Source organism: Mus caroli, unplaced genomic scaffold, assembly GCF_978045245.1.
Source record: "Mus caroli unplaced genomic scaffold, Mus_caroli_1 scaffold_17, whole genome shotgun sequence".
NCBI classification, from domain to species: Eukaryota; Metazoa; Chordata; class Mammalia; order Rodentia; family Muridae; genus Mus; species Mus caroli.
The window spans coordinates 8,156,252-8,169,191 of record NW_028227272.1 but is presented as its reverse complement, the minus strand read 5'-3'; the positions used below and the strand labels follow the sequence as shown (position 1 = coordinate 8,169,191).

The 12,940-nt window shown below is 46.7% G+C and overlaps 1 protein-coding gene across 3 annotated transcripts in view; it reads right to left on the bottom strand.

Moving 5' to 3' along the window:
• The window catches only part of Snx29 (sorting nexin 29), a 431,651-nt gene that overhangs the window by 336,341 nt on the left and 82,370 nt on the right, over positions 1–12,940 (bottom strand). For 2 of the 3 annotated variants that reach the window (XM_029470597.2, XM_029470598.2), the window contains 3 exons: positions 10,393–10,523; positions 4,940–5,015; positions 2,676–2,755 (listed from right to left, as the gene is read on the bottom strand). In XM_029470597.2, the coding sequence (XP_029326457.1) occupies positions 2,676–2,755; positions 4,940–5,015; positions 10,393–10,523 (287 nt within the window). Of the gene's footprint in view, positions 1–2,675; positions 2,759–4,939; positions 5,016–10,392; positions 10,524–12,940 lie in introns of all 3 variants that reach the window. The other variant, XM_021185334.3, reaches the window with a different exon arrangement.

The following is a 12,940-nucleotide window of genomic DNA, read 5'->3' as shown; positions in this document are numbered from 1 at the left end:
GGTGCTTTCTTAAACACAGCTCACATCACATATTCCAACAAAAACATTAATTCAAATGTACAGACACTCAGCTGTTAAACAGGAGGTGAATGAAGTAAAGCTGACATAAACATAAATATCTACTAAGTAGTGGGAAAACATCCAGTCTGGGAGGCTTTTCCCACGGGCAGACAGCCAGTCACAACCTTAAGTGCCTGCTAGTGAGATACCAACATTCAGTGTGCTTTCCCCATACTGAGCATCCCCCGTTAGACCTTACTTTCTGTGTGTGCACACGTATGCGTTCAGTGTGCAGTGTGTGTATATATGTGTGTGTGCATGCATACAGTGACTACTCTAAACTCACTGGCATTCACAGGATTCACAGGGCATACTGAGTGGCCCTCATTATCTTCTGTCTGTGCTGAGGTCAGCACTGCTGGCCACTCAACAAGAAGATATGACTGTGGCACTTGCCTTTTACAAAGAAAGGTGACATTTCAAAACCCTGCAAACTCAGCCCAGACCATCAGAGTTCTGCTGCCTTCCAGGCTGGTGACCACATTCACTTATGTGAACCAAGGTGTGAAGAGCTGGGGACTAGGCTGGGACTGCAGCTCAGTTGTTGGGTGTTTCCTTGCATGCGCCAGTCTCAGCACTGGGAACATTATATATATAAGCTGTAGGCCAAGGCCAAGGCTGTTTATCCACACTGCCCTATCAAGGTCTCTTATATCAATGACTGCTACCCACTGAGCACACAGACTGTAGCAGGGGATAAAGACATCTTTCTTTGACATCACAGCAACTACCAAGAGCAAACAAGTCACCACAGGCACACAGACTCAACAGGTGGCTCCATCCTGCTGCCAACGAGAACACGAGGATCAGGACAGTCAGGGAATCCCGGCTGGAACAACCAAGAAGTGGAGGTGTTAGGGGTCAGCCAGGCCAGAGACAATGCTCACAAGCACACAGGAAAAGAAACATTTGCCAGGGCTTCCCAGTCTCACTCCTCTGTTACGTCAGACTAATCCTGTAGGGCTACACAGACAGCCCTTCCTATCCCTCTCACAGATAAAGCAGGGGTGGGTGGAGGCACCCACATTTCTGAAAGAGGCATGGTCCTTGTCTTTCAGGAGCAGAGTGGACAAGAGAAGCCTTCCCACATGAAATCACCCCTGAAAACAAAGGCTAACCCACCCGCCCGCCCACAAACAACTGTTCTGCACAGCCCGATAACTACCAGACACCCAGAGTCAAATGGCCCACTAGTGTGGGCCTTTCCTTCAGAAGGTTGGCTGGGAATTCCTGATAGGTCTCAAGCCAAAGATGACCAGAAACAACTAGGATTGATTTCTAAAAAAAGAGATGAATGAAAATAAGACGGGCTGAGTCCCTGCTGCAGGCACAGCTCAGAGGTATCACAAGAGTGTCCTCACAGGAAAGGAACTGACCAAGCTGGTGGCTTTGTCAGGGATGGAAATGGCTTGGGAGGCTCAGAGACGAGATCCATGGCAGCCCCCAGAGAACCAATTCACCTGCTCCATACCCCACACTGGAGAGAGGCTGAGAAGGGCCCTAGGAACCATGCCTGGCCACGAGGAGAAGGTGACAGACAAGTCGTCCTCACATAGACCTAAGTATGTGCTCACCCCTGCACAGCAACAGAACTCACACTAGCAGTTCCTGCTCTGCAGCCAGAGGACTGTGGGAAACCTCAGCTCGTAGGGAACATGGCTCTGGAGAGTGTTCACGTAAACAGAAAGGTCCAGGCGTGGAGATCCAGGAGATCCGTGTGGAAGTTTCTGTCACCTCAGATAACTAATGCATTTCCAAGCAGAAATAGCATCCTGGGGTGATGTTAAAGGGGCCTGGAACTTCTCTGGATAAAGTCACTCTCCATCTGCCATCACCACTATGGGCTCAGGGTTTGTTGTACTTTGGTGTTTGAAGGAAATGCTAATTTTTACCCAAAGGCTGATGAGGAAAAAAGGCATAATTTGTACACTATCCAAGTGTTGATCTCTGAATGTGATATGGAAACAGAAAGCCTGCCCTCTGCCCCTCCCTCTCTTTCCTGCCATTAGGGGTAGAAATGAAATGGCCAGAGCTCAGAAAGCAAAGACAACAGCTAGTCAGGGAAAGGAAGAGCCCTGGCCTCTAATGACCATGGAGTCTCATGCTAGCCCACTCTGACTCCGGCCCCAACCCCAACTGCTGACCTAGTCATTGAACATCTATCTTGTTAAACAATTGCTGGTGTGGGTGTGGGTGCGGGTGTGAGCACACATGCACATTCGCACGCACGCATAATACAGGCCATTCTGACACACTCTTCATTGCTGTGTCTCTAATACTTCCCTCTGGAGCTGGAAATGATTTGCACCACCTGTCATTAGAATATGTCATCAGCAAAACTGATTTGTCCAGAGTCACAAGGAAAGTCAGAAGACAGTCTTACTTCTGGCTGCACACGGAAAGTAGCTTAGAAGCCACAAGGCACAGAAGGTTCCTTGCATCCTTTAGCAGATTCACCCCCATGCACCACAATCCGGCCATAGTCTGGAAGCTTACGGCGAACAGCGATACCACGATCAGGTGCACAGAAAGCAAACACTCACTAACTTCATGCCCACTTCAAAGCCCACACCTGCACAGGATAAGCACACATGCCAGCCTCAGAGAGTACTTACGGACTGTCATGGACTCAGGCACTGAGGCAGAAGGTAGCAAGCTGCTCAGAGGACTTCCTTGGCCTGGAGAACTGGCTTCCCTACTGGAAGGAAGTAGACAGAAGGAAGTTACACTCATCCTAAAACACAACTGTTCACAAGTGTTCACAACACTCGCAGGCAGAACGTTTCCCCAGGAATCTACTGGAAAACAATGCAGCTGCCCGGCAGATGTCTGAAATTTACTGGTAACTCCAAAACCAATCCAAACACCCTCTGTAAGCCACTCACTCATAAGGGAAGAGTTAGTCACTAGTGGGCATGTGTGCAGCTGGGGTCAGACAAGAAACCACTGCCTTCCTCTTCCAACTAGTGTACACACGTGTGAACACACGTCCTTTCAGTGGTCTATTTTGTCACATTCTTATGGTTTGTATTGTCACTTTCCCTAGTTAGAATAGTCTCCAGGTCCATGTTCCCAGTACAAGGGCCCGGCATATTATGTAAGCTTCACTCAGACAAGCATGGAATATCACTGTCCAATGTCAACAAGTCAACAGTGTTTGTTTCTGATGGTCTCTCATGGATCCTGGGCTGGAATTTTCTATGTGACTGTCTTAGTCAGGGTTTCTATTCCTGGACAAAACATCATGACCAAGAAGCAAGTTGGAAAGGAAAGGGTTTATTCAGCTTACACCTCCAAACCACTGTTCATCACCAAGGAAGTCAGGACTGGAACTCAAGCAGGGCAGGAAGCAGGAGCTGATGCAGAGGCCATGGAGGGATGTTCTTTACTGACTTGCTTCCCCTGGCTTGCTCAGCCTGCTCTCTTATAGAACCAAGACTACCAGCCCAGAGATGGCCCCACCCACAAGGGGCCTTCCCCCTTGATCACTAATTGAGAAAATGCCTTACAGTTGGATCTCATGGAGGCATTTCCTCAACTGAAGCTCCTTTCTCTGTGATAACTCCAGCTGTGTCAAGTTGACACAAAACTAGCCAGTACAGTGACCAAAGATGATTGTGAACTTCTGATCCTTCTGCCTTTGCTTCCCAAGCACCATAACCAGTTTTATATGGTGCTGGGGATCAAACCCAGAGCTCTATGCACGCTATGCAAGCATTCTCCTACAGCTGAGCTACATATCTTGTAGATTCTAAACAAGATGCCTTTAAATGAGGACACACAGAGAGCCAGGTTATGCATTATCAGTGAATATAGAAATGCCATAACAACAGGCTCCAGCACCCCCGTAAGCAGGGCTGGTACTCAGAGAGGATTAGAGAGGCAGGTAACTGGACTGTATGCATATCTACAATCAATTTCTAATGTGAACAATAGCACTGGCTTGTCCATAAGCAGCAGGAGACCCCAAGACCAGGGCTTGCATTCCTTGATCACTGTTGCATTTGGAAAAGGCTCAAAAACACACGAAGAAAGGAATCAGAATTCCAGAAGGGTGCAGGGACACCATCCTTTATGAGACAGGGCTCAGTGGTATCAGCCCCTTCATGGTGTATCATTTTCAGAATCCGATCTGTTCTGGGTGGCAAAACACCAAGCAAGATGTGGGGCAGCAAGGACCCCCTTACCTTGAAGCTAAGTCAAGTACACAGATGGCTAACTTCAAGACACCAAGTTAAAATTGTGAAGAGAGAGGAGGAAATAAGAGCAACAGAGATGAGGTGATGTTTGGGAGACCAGGGCAATGTTCCCTGAGAGCAACAGGTACACTGGCAACTTAGTTTTCTGTTTTGTTTTTTTCTTTTTTTCTTTTTTAATGTAAAAGAGAAAAGCCTTCTGCACTTACAAGCTGCCAGGCAATACACTAATTAACAGCTAGTACCTCTTTCCCCATGGCCTAGACATCACTTAACACTAGGACTGATAAGCACCATCATCAACTACTAACAAACTTTAACTAGGAAGGCTGGGGCGGAGGTACTCAGTAAGGCTGCAGAGCTCTACCAAGAACAGGGGCATGCAAATGAGGTTTGATGGCTACTGCCTCTCCTTTCTGTACTGAGAATGGAACCCTGGGCTTTTTGCACGTTGTGCATGCGCTCTACCACTGAGGGGTCGCCCAGCGCAGATGCTGTATCATAAAGCAGTTTGTCTGGGTGAACGGTCACCTATAACCCCAACAGCTTCCATCTGAGCACAAACGTGAGATTAGGCCTGTCTTCAACTCCAACAGTACCACCTGTCTTCAAATGAGAATACAAGGCAGAGAGGTAAACAGCATGGCCCAATGCGCTGACGGGCTTGGTGTCCTGATACTGACCTGTACCGAAGGCCAGGCTCTGGGATTATGTGGTTTTCTGTTCCTGTTCCATTCTCCAGACTTCCCACAGGGGCATCTGCAGAAGTCACACAGAGAGAATGAGGCTTTATTTTCAACTCCATTTCTCCTTACCATGTGCTCAGCTGGCCTATTAGCTACCTTTAAACTCTTCCCACCCACATAGAGGATTCATGTACTACCCATTTCTTTTGAACAGGCATCATTAAGGCTCGTTACTAGTTGCTGCATGTGCCTTTCTTATTTAAAACAAAACAAAACAAAACCTTGAAGAAAGGGAAGTTATTTCCAAAGTCCATACAAAGTCCATAATCTAGGGCCCACAGCAGAATCAGGGTTTTTGATAAATGAATTGCTCCTGCTTGTAGTGGACACTAGAGGGCAGCAGCACCTCACCATTGGCGAATTCTGACACTTTGTACTAAGCCAAAAGTCACTAAGCATTTGGGAAAGGAAGTGAGGCCATGCATCTCTAGAATAGGCAAAGAATGTTACTGACTGCTGCAGATGCATTAGCTGATGCTCAGGCCTTCTTCTAGGAAAAAAATGCAGACGCATAGACCTGGGGCTAAATGTCCAGGAAGACTGTATCACTCAGGGGAACCCTTGCTCATTCATGAAACTCTTGAGTCAGGCAAAGGAGCCACAGGGACTGAGCAACCCTCTGGGCCTCTGCTTCTGCCTCTGCTAGGCTTAAGGGATGTGAGTCTGGAGAAGACAAATCCCTTCTCACCTTTGGCTGCACATCCCAGCCAACTCTCGCTGGCTCCAGTAACCCAATGGCACAATGAGACTGTGAGGCATCAGCTGGGAAATCAAGTGACTAGCTCTCCTGTCCTTGCTACCTAGTAGTGAGGCTAACAGGTGCAGATGCTGCTGGCTACCGTGCAAGGCCCTGCTCCTCTCCTGCAGTCCAGCCAGGCAGCCTCTCTGTGCCTTGCTTCCTGTTTTGTTGTGCTTTGCTCTGCTCTATTTGGCTGGCCTCTAACTCAAGCTTCTCTTGCCTCCTCCTTCTGACTGCTGGGATCACAAACATGTGCCTATCAGACTTGTCTGGCCTATGTAAAACATTTTAACAATTATTTGACATGATTACATTTGATATTGTTCTGGTTTTGAGACAAGATTTCTCTCTGTAGCTTGGGCTGGACTCAAATTTGTAACAGTCCTTGCCTCCACCTCCTGAGGCCGGGGATTACATATGTGAACCACCAATGACTCTTTGGCCCCTGTGCCTCTAGGTAACCCTACAAAGTCTAATGTATACTTTTACCTCTCAAAATGACAACTCTCAAACTCCCTCATTCAGCTGAAACCTCAGCCCTGCATCCTGGCTCATCTGGAAGTTCTAGTTCCTGGCAAAGGCCCATGTTTAATCCCTAGTTCATGGTGCCACAGTAGGACTCTAAGAGGCAGAACCTGGTTCACTGGAGGATGTGGCCTTGAAGAATCAGATAGTGGGACCCAGGTCCCTTCCTAGCTCTCTGCATTTCCTGGCCACCATGAGGTAAGCAGTTTCCTCCATCTTGCATTTCCAAACATGATGCTCTGCCTCACCACAAGCCCAAGACAATGTAGCAACTAAACATGGAATGAAATCTCTGAGTTTGTGAGGCAAAATAAACCTTTTCTCCCTATAAGTTGATTGTCCCAGTATTGTTTGTTACAGTAACAGAAACTGACAAACACAATTTCCAAAATCTCCAGTGTCACTAAATTACCCCTCACTCTGCTCATGTGTTAATTTCTGGTTAGAAGGTCAGAAGCATCTAAGGATCCTTCAGGAGGCTCCCTCAGCTCAGTAATCCTCAGTGCTGAAACTCAGCCACATCTCAGTCCAACACCATGCATGACTGGAATAAAGGTCATTCCAGACTTGGCCTCTCTATGTGACTGGCAGACATACATACACACAGCCGGCACTGGCACACAGAACATGAACAGCCACTGGCATCTTTTATTATATGTATGGTGATGGGATAGAACACAGGAGGAGCTGGGAAATGCTCTACCACTAGGTTCTGCCCCAAGTCTGAATTATCTTCACTTCACAGATGAAGACACAGACCCCAAGGGCTTAACTGACTTCCCAGGATCATGGAGTTGGTAAGGGAAGCATCTACTCAGCATTGAGCTGAGCCCCCTCACTTCAGCAGGCAGGCTCACTAAAGTACATGTTTGCCCCTCTGACCTCCTGGCTCTCCTGCCTCCGTCTGCCCTGTGTCCTGTGTGGGTACCACTCTCCCAACACTACGCATCCTTGCCCTGCAGCATCTCTCCACCATCTGCAACATCCGCTCATCCACTCAATAGGAGTTTACTTATGGTGCCAACTACGGGCTCAGAACTGACCAGTGTCAAACTCGGTTACACTAGAAGACAGGCATGGTCTTGTACTTGTGAACCTCACAGACTAGAAAGGACAGGCACTGTCTAGTTATACACAATATCTCCATCAGAACAATGAAGGCAGCTTTTCAGGGTTATACCGTGCGGGATATAAAGCCTGACTTGTACAAGAAGGTAGCAGTTAAAACAAATAAAAAATAAAAAGGCATTTTTTTAAAAAGTGTTATTAGTCAAGAAAGCTATGTGTTCTAGTTCCATAACTCAGAAGACAGAGGCAGGAGGATTGTCACAATTTAAGGTCAGCCTGGTCTACATTATGAGTTCCAGACCAGCCAGGGATATATAGCAAGGCCATGTCTCAAAAAAAAAAAAAAAGTGACATCTAAGCTACAACCTGAGGGATGACCTCGGGTACAGAAGGTGGGAGAGCGAGCTAGAGAAGCAGAAGCAGGTGGATACGGGGCAGGGATGTTGTGAGTGAGAAGGAGTAAGGCTGCCACTGCTTGGAGGTTGCTTAATGTAACAACAGCAAAGGGAGAGGTGCAGAAGGAGGGCCAGAGCATGAGAAAGATGTAATTTGACTGTTCTCCATATCTGCTCTGGCTGATAAAAGAAAAACAGACAAAAACACAGACAAAAGGAGCCAGTGCAGGCTTGTTGAGAAGCCATTTTGCAACAGCACCAGCAAGAAGTAACAGATAGGATATGGAAGCATTTGGAAGACACATTCTATATATTTCTCCTTCACATGGGTAATTAAAAAAACAGACCCAAGCCATGGTTGGTAGCATAAACTGTAATCCCAGCCACTTGAGAGGCTGGGGCGGGAAGACAACTAGTTGAAAGGCAACATGAGTGACCTTAGTGAAATTATTGTCTCAAAATAAAAACTACTAGGCTGACAAGATGGCTCAAAATATAAAGGCATTTGCTGCCAAGCCTGATGATACCAGTGTGAACCCAGTGTGAACCCCCAGAATCCACCTACTGGAAAGAAAGAAGTGACTCCCAAAAGTTGTCCTCTGGCCTCCACACATGCACGGTGACACATCTCCACATACTCATACTCAAAATACATAAACAAGTAAATGTAATTGTAAAAGATTGGAATATGGAGCTAAAGAGATGGCTGGGTGAATGGTTAAGAGCCCTTGCTGTTCTTCCAGAGGACCTACGTTCAGTTCACAGCACCCACATCTGGGGGCTCACAATCAATTGCCTATAACTCCACAATCCAATACTCTCTTCTGGCCACCATGGGCACCTACACTATGTGCCTTCACATGCACATAGCCACAAATAGACACGCAAAATTTTAAAGGATTTAAAAGGCTATGCCCCTTAATCCTAGCACTCAGGAGGCAAAGGCAGGTGGATCTCTGTAAGTCTGAAGTTAGCCTGGTCTACATAGTAGGATCTAGGCCAGCTAAATCTACACAATGAAACCCAATCTCAAGAAAAAAAATTAATTAAAATTAAAAAAAAAAAAAAAACCTGTGAAAATGGAGGAAGGACTTAGGTGGGACATCCCTTCAGATCCCCCATGGCCTAGCACCATGCACATAGCAGAACAGATAAATGCTGAACAAAGAACCGATGAGTTCACGTGAATGTCATGTGACTCTACAGTTGGCTGGGCACACGATTCCGTCCCTGTCAGCTCCCACAGAATCTTGACTGTCAAGAGTAAAGATGCCTTCCCAGAGGGCTCCAAAGCCTAGCATATCAGATCACAGCAGTATGTGACTGCCATTCCTTGTACTGATTCAAATGAGACATGCCACCCATAGCTGCAGGCATTTAATTAACACTTGGTCCTCAGTGTTGATGCTGTTTGGGGAGGTTATGGGGTGTGTAGCCTCACTGGAGGAAGGACATCACTAGGGGTGGGCTCTGAGAACATACACCATTACCAGTTTGCTCTCTGCACCTTGCTTATGGTGGATGATGGGAGCTCTCAGCTTCCTTCTCTGATTGTCATGCATACCTGCTGCCATGCCTCCCACTGTGATGGTCTCTTAACCCTCTGGAACTAGAAGTCAAACTCATTCTTTTATAAGCTGCTTTTGGTTATTGTGTTCCTCACAGCAAGAGAAAACGAGCTAATATAATATACTCCTCAACATAACAAGCAGCCAATGAAGTTAGAAGTAAGGACAAAGAAAGTAAGAATGTTAGACCCACGGGGATGAAGGTAAAAGACCACAGACTGCAGGTGAACTGAGAAATGCTCTCAGATTAGCTGCACATCTCTGAGGCCTTCACCAAATGAGAAGCACACACAGAAAGAGAAGCACACATGGAAAGAGAAGCACAGGTACTGGGTGGAACCTGTACAAAGTTCAAGTGACTTCTTCCATCTCCTAAGGTGGAAAACAATAGTCACTAGTTGTGGTTAACTTTGATGTGACCAAGTTTAGTAACAAACTGTTAGGGGCAAGCATGTGAGCCTCCTAGGGTTTTGCCGACCAGTTTACCCCAAGTGTCTTAGTCAGGGTTTCTATTCCTGGACAAAACATCATGACCAAGAAGCAAGTTGGGGAGGAAAGGGTTTATTCAGCTTACACTTCCATACTGCTGTTCATCACCAAGGAAGTCAGGACTGGAACTCAAGCAGGTCAGGAAGCAGCAGCTGATGCAGAGGCCATGGAGGGATGTTCTTTACTGGCTTGCTTCCCCTGGCTTGCTCAGCCTGCTCTCTTATAGAACCCAAGACTATCTGCCCAGGGATGGTCCCACCCACAAGGGGCCTTTCCCCCTTGATCACTAATTGAGAAAATGCCTTACAGTTGGATCTCATGGAGGCACTTCCCCAACTGAAGCTCCTTTCTCTGTGATAACTCCAGCCTGTGTCAAGGTGACACACAAAACCAGCCAGTACACCAAGGCATCCTGCCGGAGCATCTGTACACTCCAGTTCTAGAGGAAATCTTTAAGCTACTTCTTAAATGAATGTCCACAAGCCATCCTTGCCCTGAGCCCCAGATCTCCTAGCTCCTACCTATTCCTACCTGTTCAGATAACTCAAAAACCCCCTCTTGTTCTTGGAACAGAAGTTCTTGCTGGAGAAGACAGGAAGTACCCACCTGCTGCACCATAGGAGCCCACTCCACTGACAGGGAAGAGGACATCAGTGTCAGCATCAGCATCTCCATGAAGCACCTGCAGTGGAGCCCAGCCGTGGACCTGGGCCAGGCAGGCGTTCTCATCCAGTGTCCTGGGGAGAAAGAATACTGCATGACAGGGCCTGCAGACATACTACAGCATCTGGGTTCCACAAGTCTCCGGGCCTAGATGGGGCCAAAATCAGGACATCAGAGGTCAGAAAGGACCCCTCAAGTACTCGTTTATGAGAGCTTGCTGAGTGTCTCCTGAAAGCAGGTACTGTGTTCACAAGATCAAATTAACAACAAATGGTTATCATGCTGGGGGCTGGAGAGATGGCTCAGTGGTTGAGAGCACTGGCTGCTTTTCAGAAGGTCCTGAGTTCAATTCCCAGCAACCACATGGTGGCTCACAACCATCTGTAATGAAATCCAATGCCCTCTTCTAGCGTGTCTGAAGACAGCAACAATGTACTCACATACATAAAGTAAATAATTTTTTTTTAAAGAAATGGCTATCATGTGCTCTTGGAGCTTATAGTCTGCAAGAGGACAGAGACATCAATCATGTCACCCTGCAAGAAGGCGGAAGGCTCAGCTCAGAATTGTGGAGCAGAGCAGGAAGCTGAGGAGGAAGGCCCTTTTTACAAAGGGTGGTTTGTAGCCAACCATGATGGTATACACTGTCGTGACAATTGTGAAATTTTGGTTTCATTAAAAAAAAAAAAACAGAAATATTACAAAAATCTGTTGTCATTTTAATCCCAGGTGTGTGACTATGACTGTGATTTGCCTCGTGCTCTAGCAGAAGTGTGATTTTGCCAGCTGCAGATAGTTTCTGCAACTGTGTGATGTCTGGAATTCTGGGAACTTTTCAGAGGTTATATAAATGCTGAAGCCCTGAAAAGTGAGGTCATTTGTTGGTGGGTTGTTGTTAATCAAAGTTTGTTAGGTAGTTGTGTGCAGAAAAGAAACAACAACAAGAAAAAATTAGATATCCTGATTGCTAAGACCAAACTTTCCCCAAGGAACTCATTGGCCCTGATCAGCAGGAAATAGTCTAACTAGATAACATGGCCCCTTTCAGATCCCTGGCTTTATTAGGGATTTCATTCCTTTCCTCTGTGTTGGAGATTGGTTTTAATGTTTGGATTTAATCAGGAACCTGTGTGTCCAAACATTGAAGATCCTTGTCCTCAGCTGGTTTTTGGTCAATCAATAAAGATGTCAGTGGCCAATGGCTGGGCAAAGGGAGATGGGGTGGAACTATTAGATTTCTGTGGGCTAGGACAGAGGAGAGAGAAGAAGAGACAAAAAATCACCATGACTTGGGGAAGAAGAATGGGACATAGGAGCTAGCCAGTCATGTGAGAATTTGACCATTGGCCACTTCCCCAATTGGGCCTGGGGTAACAGGGGAAGGTTTAGGAGTGCCTAGCCTTTGAGCTAGCCAAAGGCATTAACTCTGTGTGTGTGTGTGTGTGTGGTGTGTGTGTGTGTGTGTGTGTGTGTGTGTTCCATTCGTGAATCCAGACAGCTCCTGGATGGGTGGCGTGTGACCTGCAGAGAGCCAAAGCAATGTAGCTAAAATTACCACCACACCTCTCTATCCTTCTTTCTCTCCTATCTAGTGTGAGGAGGTTGAAAGGATGGAAGAAATGGCGTAGGGAAGGGTGGAAGAAGAACCCACAAACTAGCAAAAGACAGCTACAGTATGCCTATAATCCCAGCACTCGGGAGAGTGAGGCTGGGAAGCACTAATGCACTTTGTGTGGCTCAGCTGACCATCAACCTGGGGGCTTGCTTTGGTTTTATCGGGAGTTTTTGGTTTTTTACTTCTTTGTTTGAGACGCGGTGTAAAGTGTCCCAGGCTGGTAGAGAGCTGTACAGAGCTCAGGATGGCCTTGGCCTTCCGATCTTCTTACAGAGTGTCCACTCACACTGACTGAGAACATAAGGAAGCTCGGCAGATCAACATCACGCCTTACTACATCAAGTAAGGAAAGGGGGAGAGGGAGAAAATCAAATTATGTAATTTAAACTTTTTAAAAATCTTATGTGGCTGGGCAGTGGTAATGCACGCCTTTAATCCCAGCACTAGGGAGGTAGAGGCAGGTGGATTTCTGAGTTCAAAGCCAGCCTCGTCTACACAGTGAGTTCCAGGACAGCCAGAGCTATACAGAGAAACCCTGTCTCAAAAAACAAACAAACAAACAAACAAACAAAGCTTATGTGCATGGGTCTTTTGCCTGTGTGCATGTCTGTGCACCATATGCATACAATACTCACAGAGGCCAGAAAGTGTCAGATTCCCTGGAACTGGAGTTACAGACTGTTGCTGTTAGGTCTAAAGTGGGTTCCCCAAAATGACAGTCTGGGATCAGCTCAGACTGCACTCTGACCAGGTAAACTAAACACAGGGCTGCTAGTGGATAGACAAAGCCCTAAAAGCAGAGCTCCTCAGAATCTGTTTGTCAGGAAGAGTCTCTACTGACCTTCTCTGTCCCTAAAGGCAATTCGGAATCTAGTT